We start from the raw sequence: 25,319 nt of genomic DNA on the forward strand, positions 1-25,319 counted from the left end.
CAGCTGGGAATTGGAAGTGTAAATTCAGTTGCCTATCGTACTTTGCTGTGCTGCCCATAGAATTGAGCAGAGGGCGGGCCGTACTGGTCTAAGGGCCTGGGTCCTAGACAGCTATGGATTATTTCTCCCTGAGGGCTGCGCTGGAGAGGGGCGGAGCGTTTGCCTTTGAGCTGTCTCCATTTGTTCACCCCGCTCCAAGAGAGAGACGTCATTGCCAGCACTGTGGGTTGCTCCGGGCTAATGATGAAGGAGTTAGCAGCATGGCCTGGAGTGGCTCTTGGTGGGCTGGAGCCAGTTGACACACGCCACTTAGGTTTCCAAGGAGCCAAGCTGTCCCCACTCACGCACGGCTGATGCACTTGTGGCTAAATGCGTTGCAGCCGGGGCTGGTGCCAAATTCAGGGCAGGAAATAGAACTCCACCTCCATCACCAGGGAAACAGTGGTCTGCGTGCATGATTTAAGCCAGGGCCAACCAGAAAGCTCAAAGGCACGGTCAGCAGAGGAAGGGAGGAAGGGAGACCAGAGGGCAGCTTGCAAGGATTTTGTCTTGGGTTATAACCGTTGACAAGCCACTTAACTGCCCACATATTGAAGTTTATCTGAGTATGAGATGGAGGCAACAATATTTACACATCTCACTGGGGACTTAGGAAAACAATATTTCTGACAGACCACTTGGGATCCATGGATGGAAGGTGGTATGTAAGTGCAGATGATAAACTTACTGTGTGTTTGTGCTTTTAACAGGTGCATTAGGGGCATGGGACCCTCCAGAAAACACTTTTAATTAGAGTCTGATCAAAACCAAGAAGCGACAATAAAAGCTAACAATTTTAGGTGCATGGATTTGTCTTTGGTTTTGTGCACGTTTGGGGAGCTGCATGTGTAATTCAGACTTCAGAACCGTGTCCAAACTTATTGCTGTGATTAGTGATTACAGGTCCTTCAATCCTTTGAGAATGCTGTAGTTGGGGATTGTTCCCAAATGTTTGCCAACTTTTCTGTAAAAAAAATCCCAAATTACTTTTACCATGTAGTTTATGAGTTGCACGTGGAGTCTGGAACATTTGTTTCCAAGTTGCAATGGGCCAAAAATCTGTTTCTAAAATAAAGTGCAAAGAGGACTTGTTGCTCTTCCCGCCTGGGGTTTGCTATTTCTGAGGAGTCCTGAGTCTGTTAGACCTCCTGTGTTCTGTGCATTTAAGGCTAAGCAATTGATGTCAGACCTCCCTATTAGGTTATTAAATGTTGTTTTCTGTCGGCTAAGGACCCGAGGGAGTCTATTACTCTGTTCCTGGTTAATTAAACCTCTCTCTGGTGCATATTGTCTCTCTAGTAATTCCTGTGGGTCCACGTAAATGGTGACTATTATAGAAAAACAAACTTGTTTAAGAGCACCAAAAATACATATTTAAAAATTTAGAATAATATATAAAAGCAATATGGAAATAAAGATAATCTACAATTTTCTCATGCAGAATTAACCATGCCGGCATATATGTATATTTCAAACAAACATGGGATTCTAATGTATGTACCTGCTGTTCTACAACCTGCTTTTGGGGTGAGGTCTTCACATATTGGATCTTCGTAAATCCTTCGAGTCTCTGCAGTGGGGAGGGGTCCTGCTTCTATTGCAGGCTAGAGGCTGTGGTGGGGAATGAGGACCTTAGAACTTCAGTCAGTCCTTGCTTTCAAAGACTTGTTCTCTCAGATGTCACTCCACTTCCTTAGCGTTCCCGTGTTTTGGCAACAGTAAACACCCCAGAACCAGTAAACACTTGCTGATTTTAGCTTCTGTGTGGATGATGATCCTGTGCCCTTCCAATCCATTTGCACCCTGCTGTCAGGTGCATTAGTTCCCCCCCTCTTTTTTCATGTTAGCAGAACTTGATTAAGGCATAACTTACATACAGTGTGAAACACAAACCTTATAGCCTATTGAATACAGCAGACCTGTATGCATATATGCATACACCCATGTGACTACCGCTCAGTATATAAAACATCTCCAAAATCCCCAAAGTGGCTTTGTGTCCTCTCTGAGTCGGTCCCCCACCGCCTGGGTCTTAAACACTAATTTAATCATGTTATTTCCTACCTAAAAACATTCCATAGGATTGTTGTCCCTATATCTTGCTGCTTTGGGTCTAAATGTCTCTGCCTGATTTTCTGGGTCCACTCTCTTTGGGGTCCTGCCTGTCGAATCATTTGGGCCTCCGTCAACACCTCCTGACCTGAGGCTAGCCTATGCACTGTCACTCCCACCTGCCAGGCTCCATCTGGAGCTCTGTTCACTCTGAGTTCTTCAAGAACTGTCCTTTCTTTGGCCTCCCCAGATCTCACCCGTTCACCAAGGCTCAACTCAAGTCCCATTTCCTCCAAGAAATCTTCCCTCTTTGCCAATTTTTTTTCCAATTTCTTTGCCTCCCTCTTACACCTGAATTAGTTAACACCATGCGACTGAGTTTCTGCAGAGACCTAGGGCCATGGGAGCCTTGCCACTATGCTTTTCCTACTTATGATCTCTGATGAGCATTTCTGTCCTGCCGCAGCCAGTTTCCCAAACCCTCCTTTCTTTTCACTCCCATTCTGTTGCGTCTTGGGACTGCCCCAGGTCCCCACTCTGCAATGCCAGACGCTGCTCGGTATCTATCTCTCCCCTTCTTTCTTTTTCTGCTCTTGGTGCTTTGCTCCCCAGCTCAGCCAAATCCTCTCTTCCAGACCTCAGGTCGCATCTTACCACTCATCCTTCAGATTTGACACCAAAAATCCCGAAACCAGGCTTTCCTCAGAGGGTAGGGCTAGACTGAGGGGGTAGAATTTGAGCAGATGAAGAAGGAATTCTTTTTATCAGATACGGGAGGGCTGGAAACAGTGATCTATCTTCCAATTTTGCCCCATTACACCCACATTCTTTGAATCTAAGAGTTAGTGACTATCTCACTTTCTCTGTTGTTCCAAGGTGTTAACTTTGCTCCCACCCAGACTTGGTGAGTTCCTACAGCACAAGCAGAGTTCTGAGCTCACAAGAGTTGGCACAATCAAGGGGTTTAAATAAGATATTGCAGCTAATCGCTTAGCACAGCGTCTGCCTTTGGTAGGCTCAGAAAAGTGAGCTATTATCAAAGGCCTGCAGCCCCTTTTCTGATTCCTGTCAGTCCGGCCAGGTGAATCAGGGTCCCAAAGTGATGTGGGTGCGTGTGTGTGTGTGGTGGTAGGGAGGGGGCCCAGAAACTCTGCTCACTGCTGTGGACATAGGCCCTATGAGCTAGAGCTATAGACATAGCTCTAGCTATGTCTATATATGTCTATATATGTCTATATGTCCTACATGGACATAGGCCCATAGACCTAGAGCTATAGAGCCAAGTCCAAGGTCCAGTTTGGCACAGACTCTCACTGTGAAAGCCTCAGTCTCTGCATGGGGAAAATGGGACCATAATCCATCCGCCTCAAATGAGTGTAAATATGAGCACAAGTCAAAGTATTTTGCAGGTGGTGACATCTTACTGTGTGAGCTGGTAGAAGGACCAGTAATGCAATGTGTTGGTATGGAACTGGTTGGCCTGATTCCAACTTGCACATATAATTGTGTTTCTGAATTGGTAGTTTGCAAATGCAGCCCCCCAGAGACAGAGTCGGGTTCTAGACAGAAGATGTTCTAGTTAGACTCCTTTCAGTTGTAAGCTGACTCAGAGGCTGGCTGCCAGCATTTATATACAGGGTCTTATGCTGACTTTAGAAAGTGGCTCACACCTCAGTTTACTTGTCTGAGAAGTGGGGTAATAGTCCCTTCCTCTTATAAGTGTTGAGGGGCAAAAGGTAATTTATATGAAGTTGCAGCACAGTGCCTGACACAAAGATGTGCTCAATAAATATTAGTGGTTTTATTATTTCCTAATAAGTGTTGCTCAGTAAGTGCTGAATGAATGAATGAACAAATGAACGGGTGCTGGTCTGGATTTGGCTCCTGAGGGTGCTTCTTTGTTCTTCTCTAGTGTTTTCAGGCTGGTACCTTGTTTAGGCAGGGAACAAATTTGACTAGGCATGGGGGAAAGGAATTGACCCAGTAAAAGGGCTTCAAGCCAGGATAGGAATGCTGACCACAGAAGACGGTAACACCCTGGGGGCAAACCCACCGGCCACCTGAGAGCTTGCAGGGGACCCCTCAAGTTGCCCAGGGTCCACATAGCTGTCATTTCCCTCTGCTTCTTCAGAGAGGCCAATTTGACTTTGGTTTTACTCCCAAGCACAGTTCCTGGATTCATCTTGGCAGGACTGTGGCTGTTGTTTTAGTATCTTTCTAGATAGCCAGGTGAGACAAGTTATAGACCTTTTTCTGTGAAAGAATAAGCAACCAGTGTTGCATCTGGGGGCCCGAGCCCCTTCGTCCCTGCCTCATTTCCTGAGACAACTGTCGGAGTCGGGCCTGTGGGGCAGAGGCTGATCTGACGACACACACACATGCACGTGCACACACACACACACCCCTCATAAACCCATAGGGCAGGAAAGGAGTTCCATGGCCACTCCTAGGGCGACAGTTTTTTTTAAAGATTTTTATTTATTTATTTGAGACAGAGAAAATGAGAGACCGAGAGCATGAGAGGGAGGAGGGTCAGAGGGAGAAGCAGACTCCCTGCTGAGCAGGGAGCCCGACGCGGGACTCGATCCTGGGACTCCAGGATCACGACCTGAGCCGAAGGCAGTCGCTTAACCAACTGAGCCACCCAGGCGCCCTAGGGCGACAGTTTTTGCTATCTGGTCCTGTCTTTGCCACTGACTTACTATGTGACCTTCAGAAAGTCCCTTCCCCTCTCTGGGCTTCAAATTCTCTGTCTACAAAATGAGGGAGTTGACCCTTGTGGTCTCTGAGATCCCTCCTGTCTCTGAAAGTGACAGGATTGTGTGAGTTATAACCACGGGGTTGGAATTCTGGCTCCATTGCTTTCTGTGTGGCCTTGGGTGAACCACTTAAGTTCTAGATTAATCCCCCTCTATAAAATGGGGATGATAAATAGTAATCTACCCTCTAGGGATGTAGTGAAATAAGATACTGCAGCTAAACATGCTCAGCACAGGGTGTGCCTGTGGTCACGCTCAGAAGAGGAAGCTTGTAGTAAAAGCGTGCATGCCCTTTCTCTGATTCCTGTGAGTGAGGGCAGGTGAGTGGGCGTCCCGAAGTGATGGGTATGTGTAAGCCATCTGTGTGTGCGTGTGTGTGTGTGCCAGGGTGTGTGGAGGGTTCAGCCTCCCATGGGGCGCTCTGGGAAGATCTGGACAGAGAGCCTCCCTGCGGGCGAGAGCTGAGTTGGAGCTGCACCTCATCCAGCGGGAGCTGTAGGTCGTGTCTTCTCCCTCACTGCAGCATGCTCCAGTCTTGGGGGCACAGTGTGTCTTTGTTTCTTCCTGAATAGTTCCACCTGCAGAGGCAAAGGCTGGACCCTCCATAACCAACTAGGTTCCCAGCCAGGATGCAAGCGACCCCAGTGAAGAAAAGCAGGGCCCATTCTGGCTGATCCGGGCTTTCCTCTATCTTAGAGGGCTGCCTGAAGGCAGCGATTCCCAGCTCATCTCCTGGGCCCTTGCACCACAATTCTGGGTTTTGAAAGCAGGTCAGTTCTGGCCTAGGCCCCCTCCCTTCTTTCCTCCCTCCTTGGACCACACGGTGTTTGTTTCACAACTGGACACTTCACTAAGTGATGCAGGAAGTAGGCCCCTGTGAAGCAGATACTGCCTCGCAAACCAGATAACTGAGTGAAGCCTCTGGATGCCTCTGGGGCCTGGGGCAGGGTCAGAGATAAGCGGAAATGCCAGGCTTATCGCTGCTGCCTGAGTTCTCGAGAAATCATCCTGGCCAGCCAGCCCACCTCATTCCCAGCACTCCGGGCAGTTGGGCATCTCCAGGCAGAGTAAACACTGAGTTGGCACCGTGGTCCCAGCCGCAGGATGGGGACTCTGTGCCCCACTCCGCTACTTCACAGTCCCAGCGCCAGAGGCCAGCAGCGGGCGTCAGGTTACATCCAGATATTTGCGGTAAGGGCGGCTCCAGGCGGGTCTGCTTTGAAGCGGGAGCCCTCAGGGACAATTGTTAGGGTCATGGAACTAAGGGAGCCTTGGTGACAATTATCCCCCAGACGCAGGTCCTCTTGGACCAAGAAATGCAGTCAGCAGGAAGCTTTGGTTGATGGCTAACAGCCCAGGGATGGTCAGCGTGGGCCTCCCCAGCTAAGGTAGGGTGTAGCGGGCAGACAAGGCCTGTGCCTCTGACCCCCAAGTTGTCTGCTTTGAACCCAGTGAGGCTTTCTGGGGTTCTGTGTCATCTCTGATTTCCTTTTCTGAGTCAGCTCGGCTTAACGGAGGACAGGTTTGCACTTTTTGCCATCAGCTGATGGTGCCTGCAAGGGAGGTGGCCTGGGTGGGCCGGGTACCTGGGGGGGCCGATTTAGGGCTGGGGAGATGCCTCCTTTCCCTCCTGCCCCCACCCCACAATGAGGTGGCTGGACACGCTGCTGTCCTGTTGGCTGACCATCTGGAACGGGGGATGGGTGCGGGGTGGTGATTTCGAGAGTCTCCTGTTTCCATGACTTACCACGTGCCAGGCCCCTGCTTAGCGTTTCACTTACATGAGGACTCAAACAGTCCTGTGGTTCCTGCACTTCATGCGTCCCCTTTCGAGATGGGGAAACATGCATTCGGAGAGGTTAAGTTCCATGCAGGCCTCTGCCCCTACTGCCCTTCCGCGTGAAGAAGAGAAGTGTCCTTTCCTCAAGATACGTGGCCTCCATCTCTCAGAAAATGGTCGTAGCTGATGCTGTTACAACAAGACCCTCACCGTGGCATGCTGCAACACTTGTCGTACATATACACATCCCCTCGCATGTGGTACCTGGACTTCTGCAAAACCTGCTTCCCCACCTGCTTCCCAGCGGCAAACACAGGGGAGTCTTTCAGCTCTTTCTACTGGTATTTGCCTGCACTTTCCTCCTCATCAGTTCTGTACATGATCTGTGTGCTTCCTGCGAAGAGAAACGATTCAGCTTTGTTACTCTCCCCGCTCCCCCCCCCACATCCTTACAACATCACTGTTTTAACTCCGTAAAGCGTTGACCCCATTACGGCATCATAGTGTGAACAACAGTATGCAAATACCATTCACTGAAAAATCAGTCATGTACTTTAATGTCCTTTCAAAGAGTGCTTACATTTTTTACATCTCCATAAGTCTTAAAATGCTTCCTTCTGTCCTTTGACAAAGGTGCGATGTCTTCAAATCTCTAACCTAGAATTCTACATCCTGCCTGTGTTTCAGCAGCCAGTTGTTTTTAGAAGTCTGATGTCATCCTGATTCTAGTTCCTTGGTACGTGATTTTTTTTTTTCTTCCACGTTTTGGGGAGCTTTTGTAATCTTCTCTTTATCCCTGTGTTCTAAAATTGCATAATGACTGTACTATTTCTTTGATAAATTCCTTCCCTCTTTCATTTCTCCTCCTGAAACTCCAGTTAACTAGATGTGGGGGGTGGATCCCTTGTCTATTCTCTTTTCTCTCCCTATGTAGGCATCTTCATCTTTTAATTCTACTTTCTGGGATATTATCTTAACTTTATTTTCTCATCTCCATATTGGATTTTAGAATTTTAACACTCATATTTTTAATTTCCAAGACCTCTCTTTTATTCTATGCCTGTTCTTTTCCCATAACCGCTTCTTCTTTTTAAATGGATGGAATAGCCTTTTGCACTTTTCGGTGGCAACTAATGAACTAATGAAAGCCTTTTTGAAACTTTCTTCTGTTTTTTGTTTTCTCTCTTTCCTCCACAGTTATGTTTCTATTTTGGGGGGCTCCCCTTTTCATCTTGGGGGCTTTGTTTGAATACCTGGTGATCCTTTTCTATCTGTGCATATTTCAGAGTAAGACACAAAACCTAGGTGAGTGGTTGAGGCTTGTTGACTGGCTGGCTTGTTGAGGCCAATCAGATGAGGATCTCCCAGGGATCGCCAATGCCAGTACATAGAACTGTTGGATTATGGACCATTGAGTTTCTCCAGAAACAGACCTCAGCTCTCCAGGGAGGGTAGGACCTCTCCTAGCTGTGCTCATTCTGTGCAGAGGTGGAGAAGGAGGAGAGTGACTTCTTTGGAATGGACTCCTTAGTCTTGCATATCTGCTCCCCTCTTATTCCACCTGGGGCCTCAAGATCCACAGCGCCTCTGGGGTTGTACAGGGAAAACTGGCTGTCACCAGAAAGGCTAAGGAAGAGTCTTGGGTTCAGTGCATGCTGATCCCAGCCTATGGCAAACAGAGGTCAGTCTGTGTTTTCTGGGAGTGCATCAGCTGTCCTGTCCTCACCCAGGAAAGATGAAGTGTCATTGGATTTGCTACTCTGTACCCATCCAGCATGACTGCCTCTTCTCTGGTCTGTGTTCAGTTGACTCGAGGGATGGAATGCCTCTCCTCTCCTCTGGGTGGGCGCCATTGCCCAAAAAGAATTGCCCATGGTTCTTGCTGTGCCCTGTACATCAGGGAGAGTTGGAGAGAAGCCATGCTTCAGCCCTCACAGGACTCATTTCTTCTATAGGCAGAGAAATGAAAGCAATTCAAAGCTGGTCCTCCTGGCTGCTCCCTTTCATCAAAGAAGCCTCAAAGATTTCACCTGTCAGCATATTCTGAGCTTTTCCCTAGAAGGTCCCAGAGCTTGCTTCTGGGAATTGTCAAGGTGTCCCGCCCTGTACGTTTTTGTTCTGGGAAACCCTAGCTGCTGTCTCCTCCTTCCCACAGGTCTCCCGAAACTCAGCCCAGCCTCCTGCTCATCCGGGGTCCCCGTAGTTCATTCTTTCCATACGGTTGTGTTGAATACCCATCACTTGCCAGGCATGTTGGTGCACCCGGGGACTGAGGCAAGCCCAAGGACTGTTTGGGCTCAGGGAACCTCGAGGTGGTTCTAGAACAGTGGAGGTTGCCGTATCCACATTTCTACTACACCGGGTGCTTTGCAATCACTTGTTGCTTAAGGGAGACCTGGGACAAATCCTTTTGTAATTTAAATAATTAGCTTTCGATATAGATGTGTCTGGGACATTTTATTTTCTTAGGGCTCAGCTATATTTTCAAGATGTGTGTCCAGGCTTGATTAAGCCCAGGCTCGACTGGTGTAGGCTGCTCGGAAGGTCCCCACAGCAGCTGCCTGCCGTTGGCACTGGTGGAAACTCCTTCCCGGAGTTGGGTCTGTCTCTTTCGATTATCCATACCTGCTATAGGACAGACACTGAGCTGGTGTTAGACCCAGAGCTTTCTCTACGCAGCTGCTTCCCAAGTGTGATCAGGGACCCCTGGTCCCACAGAGCAGTGAGAGGTGCTAAGTGTGGGGGAAGGAGTGATTCCCTGGTCAGGTGCTGGTTTCTTTCCGTGGCAGATGAGGTCCTACGGAGGGGCATCATGAATCCCCAAGAGGACCTGGAGCACAGTGTTCCCCAAATTTCTTTTTCCAAGGAGAGTTTGTGTATTTGTTTTAAATCACAGTGCTATAAGAGACCAGTGTTCTTTTGAGCATGCTCCAGGCCATTCTGCCCCTGACACGCAGGACTGGGCCCCAGAAATGGGTCTGGATTTCTGCATGGACTGCTTAGGGCAGCTCTCCCGGTAGAGGGACAGGTGGCGAGGGGTTTGTGCTCAAGTTGCACTTGCATAGCAAGCACACTGTGCTTGCGAGTCACCTGTAGCTTAAAATAGCAAAATGATCTAAAGGTGTTTTAGATGTCAGATTTCCAGGTCAAAGTTTATTCTCATGATTGCTTTTATTCAGAAGGAGGAAGCTTAGCAGGACACCAAAGACACCCCCTGCACCAACCCCCCCCCCACCCTCCCCCCGCCGTCCTGGGGCCAGCATTGACTAAGCTGCGGTAGCCTCAGGAGGCCTTGTGCTGGGGCGACCTTGGGCAAATTCCCTCTCCCTTAGCTTTCTCCCTAGGAGGGCCTGGAAGATCTTGGTGTCAGTCATTTGCTGCCCAGCAGCCTAGGGACTCTGTGGCGCCTCCTGGCACCCACCTCAGTGTCAGCCTGAGCATCCCCTTTGTCTGCTTTTATTTATCGATGCTTCTGTAACAGCTCCATTTGAACCAAGAGTTTTGAGGCTAAAACGTTTGGAAGCTACAGGAAACACAGGCCCCCTTGCCCTCGAGGCTGCTGCTATGTCTGTTCTAGTGTACAGAGTTGGGGTGCCCGATGCCTGCGTGCGTGGTCAGTGCTGGAGGAGCAGCGTGGGGGGACGGGGGGCAGCAGGAGACCACTGGCAGATGTGCCCCGGAGGGCTCTGTGAGGAACATGACCTGAGGGATGGCACCTGGCGAGTAGCCTAAGCCATTTGCCCTCACTTCTATTTTTAGGTACAAGCGGCTAGTGACTGAGGGCCTGTTGTGGGGAGGGACCTGCAGACATACCCCAGAGGCAGCCTAAACACTTATTTGGGGCACCTGCAAAGTGGGGGCACCAAAAATTTGTTTTTAATTTGCAGAAGCATCAACATTTTTATTGTGGCAAAAATCAGATTGGCGTTACATTTACTTTTGGTCTTGCTTTTCTTTGTGAATTCAGTGTGTTTGCAGCAGGTGGGATACCATGAGCTCGGGCCGCTAAAGGTCTTATTCTGCCCTGGGATCCCTGAGGCCCCTTGTGAAGTCCAGTGTTCTGGTTCATTACCTAAAGGACCCCTTTCTTTTACCCTTTTGTTTCAACTATCCAAAGCCCTGCCTGCCTTGGGCAGATTCTTAAAATATTTGCCCATCAGCACCCTCTCAGAGAGGAATGTTAAATGCTGCCATGATGTCAAAAGGGCCTGAAAGAGAAGGGCCTTGCCAAACCCAGCTTGTCACTCATGGCCATGGCAGAGCGGGAGATAAGCAAAGGCAAAGGCTCAGAGACAGCCTGGTCCCCTGGGCTCCCTAAACCACCCAGACGATCTGTGTGGGTTGGTGCTGCGGGGTGAGGCTGTTAGCTATCAAGAACAATGAACTTCCAGGTACCACTGCCCAAGTGAAAACCAGGAGTCTGTGGCTTTTCTGATTCCTCGCTCTTGTCAAGCCTGCATCAGGATGTCTGGAGCCTCCAAGGAGGGTTTGGAGACCCAGGGGCTGCCGGTGTCAGGCAAGGCCTGCTTAACCACCATGGACAAAAAGCTTAATGTGCTAAACGAGAAGGTTGACAAACTCTTGCATTTCCAAGAAGATGTCTCGGAGAAACTGCAGTGTGTGTACCAAGGTATGGGCCACCTGGAGCAAGGTCTACACCGGCTGGAAGCCTATCAGATTCTGGGCCCAGGTGGGGCTGACCACGCTTCTCCAGCTCACTCACAGGCTGGGTGGCCGGAGGTCCTGGAGCTGGTGAGGGCTGTGCGGCAGGACGCTGCCCAGCATGGCGCCAAGCTTGAAGCCCTGTTCAGGATGGTAGTGGCTGTGGACAAGGCCATAGCTTTGGTGGGGACTGTGTTCCAGAACTCGAAGGTGGTGGATTTCATCATGCAAGGGAGTGTCCCCTGGAGGAAAGGAAGCCTGGCTGATGGCCCTTTGGAGGTTGGTTCCTGCTTCCTTACCCCAGTACCCTTCTGGCTGAAAGGGAGATCCAGTGGTCCTGGTGGGGACACTAGCCAGACGAGTAGGCTTAGGAGCACTAGGAGCTGTTGTTCCCTTCCTGTGCCACCTTCATGACCTGTTGATGGGGGAAAAGGAGAGACAACTTTAAAGGTTATAGGTGGACTTCTAGACAGGTCACTGCCCGGCTGCTCTTCTCAGGGAAAGGAAGAGGCAGTGCCTCGGTGAGGCCTGTGGGGCTTTGGGAAGCTTCAGAACACCTAGAAGTGGGGTAAGTGGGCCATTAGGGAGAGGAGGACAGTGAAGCTTATTGGACATTCTAGTGACTTTTTGCTCCTTTCTGTTCTGTCACACCTAGAGTAGGAAACAGGTGGGAGCCAGTTTACCCCAACAGAACCCCCTTTTAGAACCCTCCCCTTCCTGTCCCCAACCTTGCGGTGGGTCCCAGAGTGGGCGGAGTGTGCAGCTGCTTGTTGGAAGATGAGTGTTGACAGTGACCCCTGGGGGACACAGGCCATGAAGGAGCCGGAGCCTGGGGGAGGAGTGTGGCATTTCTGGGAGCGGCTGTTCCCAAGGATTACATAATCAAACCCACTGGCTAATGGAAGTTTGGCCGGGCTGGCTGTGTGTGTGTGTGTGTGTGTGTGTGTGTGTGTGAGGTGTGCAGAGGCAACACTGTTTGGGAACAGCTAAGAGTCAGCCACTTAGCCACCCTCAGACGGCCTGGAGCCACCATTTCAGATCACTGTAGTTATCCACCAGCTCCTGGCAAGAGATAAGCTGGGTCTACAGGAGGCTCTGCCTGACTCTGTGTCAGCTACTGAGGCTTTCCAGAGCAAAGCTGCAGGAGTGGGCCTTCCTTCCTCATCCCTGGCCAGGCCAGAGCTCACCCTGCTGACCCCTTCCCTGCCGCCCTGCCCTGCAGCCTCTTTCAAAGTATGCCCCTCCCCCCTAGCTCCTTGCTTTCTGCACCTCTCCTATGAGTCTGGCCTTTGGGGGAGGCGTGACCTTCTGCTCTTTCACTGATAAGCAACCTCAGCTTTATTTTTATTTATTTATTTACTTTTTGGAGGGGGGAGAGAGTGAGGTGGGGGAAGGGCAGAGGGAGAGGGAGAGAGAGAATCTTAAGCAGGCTCCACACTCAGCACAGAGCCCACACGGGGCTTGAACTCACAACCCTGAAATCATGACCTGGGCCAAAATCAAGAGTCATACACTTAACCGACTGAGCCACCCAGGCACCCCATCAACCTCAGCTTTAAAGAAGAAAATTACTCTAATATATGCGCATGGTCGAAAACATTCATGGGGGGCCCTGGGGGGCTTGATCGGCTAAGCAGTTAAGCGTCTGCCTCGTGTGGTATAAAGAGCATCATGTGCCTCCTACTCCAGCCCCCAGCCCCCAGGACCACCCTCCTCCCCATGCAGACGTAGGTGCCTGTTTCCTGCGAAACCTCCCAGATGTAGTTGGTTTATCTATAAGCACCACCTCTTGGTCTTAACTCAAATATCACTCACATTTATTCTGGCCTTGATTTTTTTTTTTTTTTTACTTAATATATTTTGGGCATTGTTTTATATGTATACATAGAAAGCTTCCTCGTTCTTAAAGTTGCAGAGTGCTCCAGTTGGGGGATGTGTCTTAATTTGTTAACCAGTCCCACATCATTGTTTGTTTATATTATTTCTCATTTTTAGCTGTTACAAATAATGGTGCAGTGAGTATCCATAGAAGTGTGAGCTTATCTCTACGATACTCTCCTAGAAGTGGCAAGGTGAAGCCAAAGGGTAAAGTTATGTACATAAAGCCAAATTGTGACCTTCAAAGGAATTATTCCCATTTAGTCTCCTGTCGGTATATGGGAATGCTTGTTTCCTCCCCTTTTGCTAACAAAGCATGTTATCCAACATTTTTATTCTGTGCCTGTGAGGTGATTGAAAACTGAGATCTTATTATGAGTGTGGTTTTTTTTTTAACACTTGAAAATTTTTGCAAAATACAAATTTTTTTATATGAAAAATTTCAAACATTTATAAAAATAGAGATTAGTATCACAAACCCTATGAACCCATAATGGGAGGCCAATGTTGTTGCATCTATTCCCCATGGACTTTCCTCTCTCTAGATTATTTTGAGGCCAATCTGAGACATTAGGTCATTTCCTCCACAAACATTAGTGTTTATATCTAGAAGGTAAGGGCTCTTTTTTTTTTTAAATTTTATTTATTTATTTAATTGACAGAGAGAGAGAGACAGCGAGAGAGAGAACACAAGCAGGGGGAGTGGGAGAGGGAGAAGCAGGCTTCCCACCGAGCAGGGAGCCCGATGCGGGGCTCGATCCCAGGACCCTGGGATCATGACCTGAGCCGAAGGCAGATGCTTAACCAACTGAGCCACCCAGGCGCCCCGATAAGGGCTCTTTTAAAAAATGTAACTACGATACCATTATCATGACTAAAAAGTAAACAGTAATTTAATATTGCCAAAGCCAGTGTTCGAATTTTCCTAATCATCTTATGCTTTTTTTTCTTACAGTTTATCTGAATCAAGATTCAAATAAGACAACTGATTATATGCTTCCTAGTGCTAATTCTTTTTCTTTTAATTCATAAGAAATTTAAAACTCTTCATTATGGAAAATATCAAACATAACCAGAAGTAGATAGAATGATATACCTCAATTTAGTTTTTAATTTATATTTCTTTTACTAGAAGTTTCAGCGTCTTTCACAGATTTAAAGCATTTGTATTTTTCTGTGAACTGTCTGCTCATGTCCTTTTCCATTTCAGTTTTTTGTACTTATTGATTCGTAAGAGCTCTTCATATACTAGAGAAAATAGCTACCAAACATTTTGCAGATATTTAAGAATTTCTGCATGGGGGAAATCATAGAACATTCTCTTTTCTGAGTTCTTGGAATATTTCTTGTCTGTTCTGTTCAACTTGGCGTGTGACTGATCTCTCTTCTGGTCTTTGTGTTTAATATACTTGTTGGTAACCATCTACAGGTTTGGGTCTAGCCCCCCAGTCAGACTGTCAGCTCCTTGTTGGTCTGTGACACGAGGCCTCTGCTTCCCGCTGTGGACTGTGGCCAGGGCGGGCCTCACAGGAGGTGTCAGAGAATGGATATAATAGCCCCGGCTATTTAACACATTGTTGGTGCTGAAAACAGAGACTTTCTAGAGACCCCTTCAAGTTTCCTAAGAGGGTATAGTAATGATTTGTGGAATTGAATTAAATCCTAGCACTGGCTCCTAAATTTGAAAATTGTGCCAGGACTGTGGAATTTAAGAAACAAACGAGCAAAGGGAAAAAAGAGAGCAAGACAAACCAAGAAACAGACTCTTAACTCTAGAGAACAAACTGATGTTACCAGAGGGCAGGTAGGTAGGAGGATGGGGGAAATAGGTGATGGGGATGAAGGATTGCACTTGTGATGAGCACCGGGTGATGTGTGGAAGTGTTGAATCACTATATTGTTTTGTTTTGTTATTTTTATTTTTTTAAAAGATTTTATTTATTTATTTGAGAGAGAGACAGAATGAGAGAGGGAGCATGAGGGGAGGGGGCAGAGCTAGAGGGAGAAGCAGACTCCCTGATGCAGAACTTGGTCCCAGGACCCTGGGATCATGACCTAAGTCGAAGGCAGATGTTTAACTGACTGAGCCACCCAGGCGCCCCTTGAATCACTATATTGTACACCTGAAACTAATATAACACTGTATATTAACTCTACTGGAATTAGCAATTTTTAGAAGTCCAAAAAAAAAAAAAAAAGAAAAGAAATTGTGCCAGGACTTTGTGAAGGTCCTCCTTGGGTTTTCTGAAGTGCCCAGTGGGACTTTGTTTTGGTTGTAACAATGAATTAGATTTTTACTAAAAGCTAGGTGCTCTCTCATGAAGGACAGGGTCAGGCTCAGCCAGGGTTGGGCCCAAATCAGAGGCAATCAGAAGACACCCGTCCTCCAGAATGGTGTCGAGGGTCTCTTCTCCTTCCTCTGAATGCACTGGACAGCGCAGGGATCATAAGGCTGAGCCCTGAAGACACGACGCAGCTGCGTGTGTGTGTTTGCCCGTATGTGTGTGTGTGTGTGTGTGCCTACCTACACCAAGAGCAGAGGACACTCTGGGCCCACAAGGTCTGCCAAAGGACAGTGTGTTCGAGTCTCTCTCTACCGGGATAACACAGGAGGCATCCCGTGATAAAGCTTCCAGCTCCCCCAGCTACGGGGGTGGCAGGACGGAGTCTGCAGAAAGAGGTCAAGGGAGAGGCCTCTGCTGAGTAAGGGGATCCAGGTCACATTGATGGTGCTGTGTTAATCATGATGACAGCTTCTGGGCTTTATTTATTACGTGCCCCGCACATGCCAGCAGGGCTCCCATGGGTTGTTAGCTGCAAGAGGACAAAGCATGGTGTGCTGGAATCCCAAAAGGATGAGCAGGCAGTAGGGTGCAGAGAAGTGGGTACAGCATAGGAAAAACAGTGGGACCAACCCTCCTGCTCAGTGCCAGGGAGGCATTCTAAAGTTGGGAGGACTGTGGTGCCCCGTTAGCGGGGACTGCTCCAGCCAATTTTTGCCATGTGGGCCTAAAGTTGCCAGATCTTCAGATTTTTTCAGGAGCATCTGGGAGCTTAGAATTGTTTCTAATCAGTTTTATGAAGGTATAATTTATATACAATAAATGGTACACACACACAGTATGTACATTTTAAGTACACCGCTCAACAAATGTATACACCCAAATCAACACCACCACAATCAGAATGTAGAACAATCCTAAGCCCCAAAAGGGAACTTAGAATTTTAATGTAAAAGTCTCGTAGATTTAAAGTGTTGGTAACAAATTTAAAAATTTTAAATGCTGCGCAGGCCAAACAAAATGTGTCTCAAGCTCATTTTGGCTCCCAGCTGGGGCCTCTGTGGCCCAGGCAAGGGAAAGGGCCTTCAGAGGTGAGTGCCTTGACCAGACCTGCTGCTATGATAAAGACCAGGAGGAGTCTGAGAGGCTGTACCGGTCAAAGGCTTAAAACCTCCAGAAGCACCAGGGGGACCCAGCAAGGAGTCAGGCCGTGTAGAAATATTTACACTTGGAAATACTGAATGTTCTACCATTTCAGGAGGCAGAACACTGGCCTGGTACAGACCACTCAGAGTTAAAGGAAGAGCTGCTTCGAGCTCCTCCAGGCCTCACACAGTTGACCCACGCATCAATCAGTTGAGTCACTGATGGCAGAGAGCTCCCTGTCTCAGGCAGGATAAAATCCCCGGAGCTCCTGAGCACGTACCGTGCGCTGGGCACACTTGTCAGGGCGTCCACAGATCGACTCCCCCAATCCTCTTATTAACTCTCCGAGGCAGATAATATGATTCTCCCCACTTCACAGATGAGGAAAGGGAGATACAGAGAAGTTAGGGGTGAAGTTGGGGTTTAAACCCAGCAGGTCCTGGCTCCAGAGTCAGGGAGAAGCTGTGCTTCCGGCCGTGCTACTGTTCTGTTAAGGGCTGACGGTAGGATGCACCCGGTTCCCTGGCAGGCACTGTTAATTCCAGCCCTCCTCCCTGCCCCTTGCCCCGCAAACAGGCATGGGTTAATTGGACTTTAGAATCCAAGCCAAGCCAACACTCTAATAGCCATGACAGACTGATCTGAATTGACACTTTAAATTTATTTTCCATCCCTGGTTTAAATACTTTGAAGTACAGTCTATTTAGAAGCCTCTGTCAGGTCTGCCCCTTACTGGCAATATGATGACACATTAGAAAGAACTTGGTGACTTTGGATAAGTATCTTTATCTCTAAAATGACAGTAGCAATATCTACCCTCTAGTGTTACTGTGAGACCAGGTGAAATAACCTAAATACTTCTACGTTAAGCACAGGATAGGTGCTCAACAAATGTTTGTGGCCTGAACAATGATGTTGATGATGATGTGATGATGATGATGATGATTGTTCTTTCAGAACAAAGATAGAGTGGAAGAGAAAGGAGCAAAACCAAAGCATGCACTGAGCACCAGAGCTGTGCAAGCCGAGCTCAGGGGGCCTTGGGAAGGTGAGTGGGACCCCATTTGCTGTATCCCACATTGCACACATAACAGCTTCAGAAGAAAAATACCAGTGCCCCCACCAACAATGTGATCGCTAAAAAACTGTTGAAGCTTCTTTTTTTTTCATTTTTTTTTAATCCTTTCCATATATCCCACTATGTATTGCTGTTCCAAAGTCACTTGGACTAGCTCCTTTCTGTGTAAGCTATGCCACCAACTTGAATCTCAGGTCTATTTCACTTTGCTTTACATCTTTATGGATTGCTTTTATTCAAGTTTCATTTTCTTTTACAACTTCGTGTAATATTGACATGGTTCTGAAGTCAAATTGACAAAACAAGGGATATTAAGTCTAGCTTCTATCCTTGTTCCTCCCTTGCATATGGAACCATTTACAAAATTTTTTGTCTTATCTTTCTGTGTCTTTAAGCGATGTTCTAAGTGGTTATACACATGCACCTGCATGTGCGTGCACGTGTGCACACACACGTGCACACACCCTTACACACGCGCACACCCTCACACCCGCACACACCCGCACAACACCCTTACACATGCACATGCACATACCCTTACACACACACGCACACACACACACACCTTCCTTTCCTAGACAAACAGAAGCACACCAGACACACTTTTCTCCACCTGGCTCTTATTTCATTTTTCACTCAGTATATCCTGAGATCACTCCATAGCCACATCTGGAGATATTCGCATCTCTCTATTTTTTATGGCTGTGCAGTGCTCCTGGGTGACGGGCCATGGTTTAGTCAAGCAGCCTCCTACTGTTGGTCACTTGGGTTGTTTCCAGTCTGCCTATTATAAACATGCTGCGCTGAATGGCCTTTGCAGATCCTTTGCAATATCTTTAGGATAGAGTCCTCCATGTAGGAATGCATTTTTATGCTTCCTGTTTTCCCGTAGAGAGCCAGCAGGCGAGCCTCCCAGAGGGGACGGTGGAGAGGCTGAGCCCCGTCAATGCTTCAGAGATAGGATCTGGCCTCCCCACCCAGGCAGAGGCCCCGCCAGGGCAGGAAGAAGGAATTCCTGGCCCAGCCCAAGTGCCCCCTGGCCTCCTGCCGCTGCCCACGGAGGCAGAAGCCAAAGCTCCTGGAGCATTCGTTGAGAAGCCTGGGACTGGCCAGGAATTGTCTGCAGCATCCACCGGGGTCCGTGAGGCCCCCACCAGCCAGGAGGCTTTACCCGGTACAGAACAAGGATCATCATTCAGCAGGCCTGACCCGCAGCCCTCAGGGGCAGGCATGAGGCTGACTCCAGGACTGCCAGTCCAAGCCAAGGCAGCTCACAGTGGTGGAGAAACACCTCCAAGGTAAGGGGAGCTCCTCCATGCCGGGCGAGGGAAGGAATAAACAGTAGCCCCTCAGGGGGAGTTGTCTGCGCAGTCCTGGCGAGCTTCATGAGGGGAAGACAGGGAAGGCGTAGGCACTGCTCTTGGGAATTTAGAGCACTGTTTCTCAACTGGTGTCCATTAGAATTAACTGAAAGGAATTTTTAAAATACCAATGCCGGGAGAGTCTGATTTATTCAGTCTAGAGTGAGGCTCAGGTATCCTTCTTCCCTCCCTCTCTCCCTCCCTGCCTTCCTTCCCTCCTTCCCTCACTCTCTCTTTCTCTCTTTCTTTTTGCAAGCTCCGTGGGTGATTCCACTGTGGAGCGGGACTCTTAGAACAGCTGTCATAGTTATAAGCCGGGGCTCACAGCACAATCCTAGGTGCTGGCATCGGCCACGCCTTCCACAGACACCATCCCGCTGTGTTCTCACAACATCCCCGGGAGGCGAGAATGTGGAGATGAGGAAACAGGCTGAGAGTGCCCAGGGCCACACAGCCAGGGATTCACAAAGTTGAAATCTGAATCCAGGTTGTTGGGCTCCAGAATCTACTCCTAACCACTGTACCATCCTGCCTCCTCAGGTCAGCATTTAATTAGGTCCCAAATACTAAGTTGGAGAGAGAAGGATGGAGATTCAGGGGGAGGTTGGCATGGGCTGAGTCAATCCAGCGGGGCCTTCAGGATGATTATACTTGGGGTCCTGAAGGTGGGGTTGTGTCCTCAGAACACCGCCTCAGGACCAGCCCTCGGCCCTCAGCAGACACAGTGCAGGATAATGAAGAGCCAGAAGCTGCTGGCTGCCACGCTCTCCCTAGCCCTCTGTTTCCAGCCCTGTGGAACAGTGCATCCCGGCCCCCAGGGAGGCCCACTGAAGTGTGTTGTGCTTCCCTGTCTTAAGGGGGTCTGGTGCCCTCCTACACCTGCCCCAGGTTGTCCTTTTCTGTAACAGAGCCCCCTCCCTTCCCTAGGCCTGGTGCAGGGAGGGGAGTTGGTGTCTGTGTGCTATGGTGACCAGCAGAAAGCCCAGATCATTGGTCTGCCTTTGTTCTGGAAGGAAATGAGAGCCTGTGGGAGATCTTAACCAGCTAAAAGGAGGGATTCCTGGCACACTTCCCTGGATCCTGGCCAGCACTGTAAATATGGAATCTAGGGACAGGGTGGACTTTCCATGAACTTGCTAGGGGCCCCCAAAAGATTCTGCATGAGGGGAAAGGTCTCTATGTCCGTTTCAGCCCTGAGCTGAATTTCAGGCACACTAGACCTGCCTTGGGGCTCAGGAAGTGGAGAGATCACTCCCTGCCCTTCCCCAGCTAGCACCTGAGTATATTTTGAGAAAACAAGTTTACACTCAAGCACCGGCTCTGACGGGCAGTGGCTGCCTGTACAGAGGATGCTGAGGCCCCAGCTGGAGCTGGAGGAACACAGGGCTGTAATTGATCAGCCTGGGGCAGCCGGAGGGAAAGCCTTGGGCACTCAGCGCCATGCGAATGCGTGGCAGTGCGTTGGGGTCATCCCATGCCCTGCTCGCTGTGAACACCAAGTGGGACAGCAGTGACTCTTGGCTTTATCAGCTGGCCACCTGACCACCTGGATGCTCTTCCAGCAACGGGCTTCCTGCAGTTCCCGTGGCCCTCAGTGGAGACAAGGCCCGGGCCAGGCTCGGATGCCACCCTTCGCACCCTCCCCTGTCATCACCAACCCACACTCACTCCTCCCGAGGGGCACAGGGCTGGGGGGTCTTCGGCTGCCTCCTGCCCGAGGCTGGCTGTGGACAGCCTTGTACTGAGTCAGGTGCATCCAGGAACGGGCACAGCTTTCGAGACCCGCTGCAGCTCGGGGAGGGGGCTGGGCCTTCAACTGCTGGGGAAAAGCCTCACTTTTTTTCATTATGGTGAAAAAACACATAACATTTACCAACTGAACCATTTGTAAGCGTACAATGCCGGAGTGTTAAGTATATTCAGGTTGTTGTGACACAGATCTCCAGAACATTTCCATCTTGCAAATCTGAAACTCTGTAACCATCAAACAACTTCCATTTTGCCCACCCCCCAGATCATGGCCACCACCATTGCACTTTCTGTCTCTGAATTTGACTACTGTAGGTACTGAATATAAGTGGAATTATACATGTGGAATCAGTTTTTTTGTGACTGGCTTATTTCACTTAGCATAACGTCCTCGAGGTTCACCCAGGTAGCAGCATGTAACAGGATTTCCTTCCTCTTTAAGATCAAACAATATTCCTTTGTATGGATATTATACATTTTGCTTATCCATTCATCCTCGATGGACACTTGGGGTGCTTCCACATTTGGTTGTTGTGAATAATGCTGCTATGAACACAGGTGTACAAATATCTCTTTGACACTCTGTTTTAAATTCTTTTGGATACGTTTTAAGAAGTGAAATTGCTGGGCGCCTGGGTGGCTCAGTTGTTAAGCATCCGCCTTCAGCTCAGGTCATGATCCCAGGGTCCTGGGACGGAGCCCCGCGTCGGGCTCCCTGCTCCGTGGGAGGCCTGCTTCTCCCTCTCCCACTCCCCCTGCTTGTGTTCCCCCTCTCGCTGTGTCTCTCTCTGTCAAATAAATAAATAAAATCTTAAAAAAAAAAAAAAGAAGTGAAATTGCTGGGTCATAAGGTAGTCCTATTTTTAAATTTTTGAGGAACCACCATCCTGTTTTCCACAGTAGCTGCATCCTCTTGAGCCTCATTTTGGGACCCCTGGGGCTTTCTCTGCTCCGTGGACTCTCAGCACTTCTGTGAGGTATCAATGTCTCTGTTTGACAGAAGAGGGAGCTGATCCCAGCCTTGTCCAAAGTTGTCCAGCAATGTCGTCCAGAGCTAAGACCAGAGAGGAGGCTGCTGGGCTCCCTCCTGAGACTCAGTCCATGCCAGCCAGACACTCACCTCCTCACCCCACCCCTACACACATAGACCCCCAGCAGTGGGGTTGTGAAGAGTAGTCAGAGCAGGGCAACTCTGAGAGGGAGGGTCGAACCCTTGGGGGTCATGGCTCCCAGGGTCAGATCCTTCCCTCTGAACGTCGTCAGGGCTCAGAGGGCCTTCCTGACCTCTAGCTGGGGTCCCAAACCTGATGTCGCAAGGTCGGGTAATGGAGATGGACACGAAGTGGGCCCAGTGGCATTGCCAGGGTGCAGCAGGGTCTGTCAGGAGGGGGAGCTGCTTCTCAGCTATGCAGACATGCCCGGCACAGCCAGACCTACGTGTCCAAGGGGAACGAGGAGTCCAGTCTCTATGAGCAGTTGCCTGATTTTTTTTTAAATATTTTTTTTATTTATCTGGGAGGGAGAGAGAGTGCGGGCAGGGGCAGAGGGAGAGTATTTCAAACAGACTCCCCACTGAGCAAGGGAGCCTCACATGGGCCTTGATCCCACAACCCTGAGATCATGACCTGAGCTAAAAGCAAGAGTTGGATGTTTAACCGACTGAGCCACCCAGGCGCCCCGCAGTTGTCTGATTTCAATAAAATATGTCTGACTTGGGGTTTCCAGTGGGATATTTGACTTGGCTCACCCTTTCTTCATTTAACTGAAAGGGAGACTGAGGCCTAGAGAGGAGAGCCCAGGTCTCCTGCCTCCTGGGGCAGAAGCAGGTTTCTAAGGCCTTTGGGGGCATCAGGTGCCTGCCAGTGTCCATCTCAGGTACTTCAGCCTTCCTTGGCCGCTCATCCACTGGAGTCCTCAGAGTGGATGGTACCATCTCACTGAACCCAGCCTCTCCCTGGTGTCCTGTGTGGGCAGAGGTAGTCAGGGGTTGGGGTCTGCTGGTTCTAAACACAATCTACCTTACTATTATAATAACTGCAAGGATGAGAAACGGAGGCCAATAGGCCGTGATCCTTGAATGGTGGCAGCAGGCATTTGAACCCAGGTCTGTGGTGACTCGCGAGTCCTTGCTTTTAAGGCCGTGTTTTCTCTCTGCCCCAGGATCTCCATCCATGTGCAGGAGACGGACACCCCCGGGGAGCTGCTTGTGACACGAGGGGGCGGCCTCAGACCCACACCCCCTGTGGAGGCTCCGGCAGCTGCCCATCCAGGTGAGCAGGACCCACCTGGGCCCGTGCCCCAGACCCCTACAACCAAGTCAGAAAAACAGATCCCGAAAGGAGCCGGCAAGGTTTCCCCACTGCGGAAACGGAGCAGCCATGAGGAAGCAAAGGCAGAGGAGAAGCAAGGGCCTGGGGCCGAGTCGGCCACGGGACCAAGCGGGGCCAGGAGGGACAAAGGAGCTGATGCTGGAGGCCCAGGCTGGCGGCAGGACAAAGGCGAGGGTGCAGGAAACGCTGAGCCCGGGGAGAACCTCACAGCCGGGGGCGCGGGCAGAGATGGAGCAGGAAGGAGGACGCCCCCTGGAGAGGAGCCTGGCAGCGTGGTTCTGGGTAAGTGAACCCATTGCTGGTGCCCCAGGGTGAGCGGGGTTGGGGGCCTTCTCCCAGGGGGCTTTCCTGCAGCTTCAGGGAGAGAGAATGTGGGTCTGGGGGGAGTCCGCGACTTGGAACGGCCTGCCAGTGCCTGCTGGGGCTGGAGAGCAAGGCCTGCAGCTGCAGCAGGCTGAGTTTGGGGGTGACTGTGGCAGTAGGGGAGGAAGGAGCCCATGCGGCCCAGCTGGGTGGGTTTCTCAAGCCACCAGCCTGCCTGGGCTCTCCACCATGGGTGTCATTCTGGATCCAGCCAGAGAAGGCTTCTGCTAAAAAGAACATCTATTAAGTGGTGTTAATATTGGCTGCCGCACCCAGTGAGTGAGATCCCATCCCGGGGTACAGAAGGGTGTGGGGGGCTGCTGACCTGCTCTCTGCCCCAGTGGTGGTGGGGGGCATCCTTGTGTTCTTGTGACCCAAGCGCCCTCAACTCCGCCAGCCCTTAGGGTCACACCCTCCTTGGTCTGAGCCCTCATCCCATGTGGTGGCAGGAAGGCCACCTTTGTGGATTTCCTGCCCTGTAATTCCGGGAAGTCCCTGAGGAAGGGCTGTGTGTTCTGCAGTCACTCCGGGGCCCCTTGCCACTTCTGGGCTCTACAGTTGCCCTGTCTTAGTGACATCTCAGCTGCTTCCCCTCCACCTGTACAACTTGGTCCCCATGTGGCCAAAGGCCTCCTTTCATTCCTGAAACGCTGCTGAAACCAGGCGGAGACTCCGGAGGCCTTTCTGAGGCTCGCGGTGGTGAAAAAGGCCATGTGGACTGTGGACTGTCTGTGTGCCGAGCCGGGTGCCTCCGTGCCGGCGTTTACCCTCACGGGCTTGTGGAGTGGGGATGAATGGAAACACAGGAGAGGTCAAGGGCCATGCTCAGGGCCCCGGAGACAGTGCGGACGCAGCCAGGATCTGGCCCTGGCTGCCCGGCTTGGGAACGGCGCGTGCACGCCTGGTCGCTAAACAGCCACCCGGAGAAGCACACAGCAGAGGAAGCGTCAAGCCAGATGCTAGATTTGGAATCTCGGTGACACACACTCAGACCTTTCCGGGTCCCAGAAGAACAGCAGCAGCAGGAACCACACTCGTTAGCTCTGTGGTCCGGGGCTCAGGGCTTGCCTTTGCAGATACAAAAAGGAATGAGCAATATTCTCTCAAGGCAAACGTCTACTTGGGGGAGCAAAAAGCTGCTCTTATTAAGATGAACTAAGAGGAAATGGCCGTGTTTTCGCGGCACCGGGTATATGGTTTCAGAGGCATGAGTTGGTGGTGGAACTCTGAGTGAACCGTGACAAGCCCAGAAAAACCCAACCCAGCCTCTGACTTCCTGCCACGGAGTCTCCCAGCCCTTAATACGCAAACCAGCTTAAGTCATCGTGTTTGGTGTTCTGTTTTATTCCTTTATTTCATGCAACATTTCTAGGTTCACACAACTGCTGAAGGGCAAGATTTTTCCCGAAAACTTAGGCCATCTTTACCTTTCCAAGTGCTGGTGTGCTCTGTTTCCCCTCCAGGCCCACTGTCCACTGCCGGCGCTCCCCCAGAAGCCGACCCGCAGTGGGCTCCTCGCGGGCTGTTTGCTCTGTGAGGAGATCAGAGGGTGGAAGTGGAGGGGGGAGGGTGTTTGTTTTCCAGCCGCCTCCCTGTCCCACCGCCCTGGCTGGTATCTGCCCCCCTGCCTGTATCTTCAAACATAGTCCATCATTAAATTCTGCTTGATTACCCTGTTCAAGGGTGCCTTCCGTTTCCACCCCGGGTCCCCTCTCAACTTCAGTGAACAGACTGGGTAGAACTTCTCCATCTTGCAAAGCGTACACTGTAGGTGATAGGAGACTTGGGTTTGAATCCCACCCGTCACTGACTCACTGTGTGCCGTTGGGCCAGTCACCAC

At 50.0% G+C, this 25,319-nt stretch overlaps 1 protein-coding gene across 5 annotated transcripts in view; it reads left to right on the forward strand.

The window, feature by feature from the left end:
- Positions 1-457: 457 nt before the first annotated feature.
- Positions 458-25,319, forward strand: part of MYLK3 (myosin light chain kinase 3) — a 46,727-nt gene continuing 21,865 nt past the window's right edge. Inside the window, exons 1-4 of one of the 5 annotated variants that reach the window (XM_045891169.3) lie at positions 458-704; positions 17,556-17,646; positions 18,569-18,974; positions 22,947-23,398. In XM_045891169.3, coding sequence (XP_045747125.1) covers positions 687-704; positions 17,556-17,646; positions 18,569-18,974; positions 22,947-23,398 — 967 coding nt within the window. In that variant the 5' untranslated portion in view covers positions 458-686. Of the gene's footprint in view, positions 705-11,031; positions 11,572-14,841; positions 14,975-17,555; positions 17,647-18,568; positions 18,975-22,946; positions 23,399-25,319 lie in introns of those variants that run through there. The other 4 variants (XM_064581973.1, XM_064581972.1, XM_045891168.3 and 1 more) reach the window with 4 other exon arrangements.

The sequence above is a fragment of the Mirounga angustirostris genome, unplaced genomic scaffold (assembly GCF_029215605.1).
Source record: "Mirounga angustirostris isolate CCGP_5_RB_7025 unplaced genomic scaffold, mMirAng1.0.hap1 SCAF_16, whole genome shotgun sequence".
Classification (NCBI taxonomy): Eukaryota; Metazoa; Chordata; class Mammalia; order Carnivora; family Phocidae; genus Mirounga; species Mirounga angustirostris.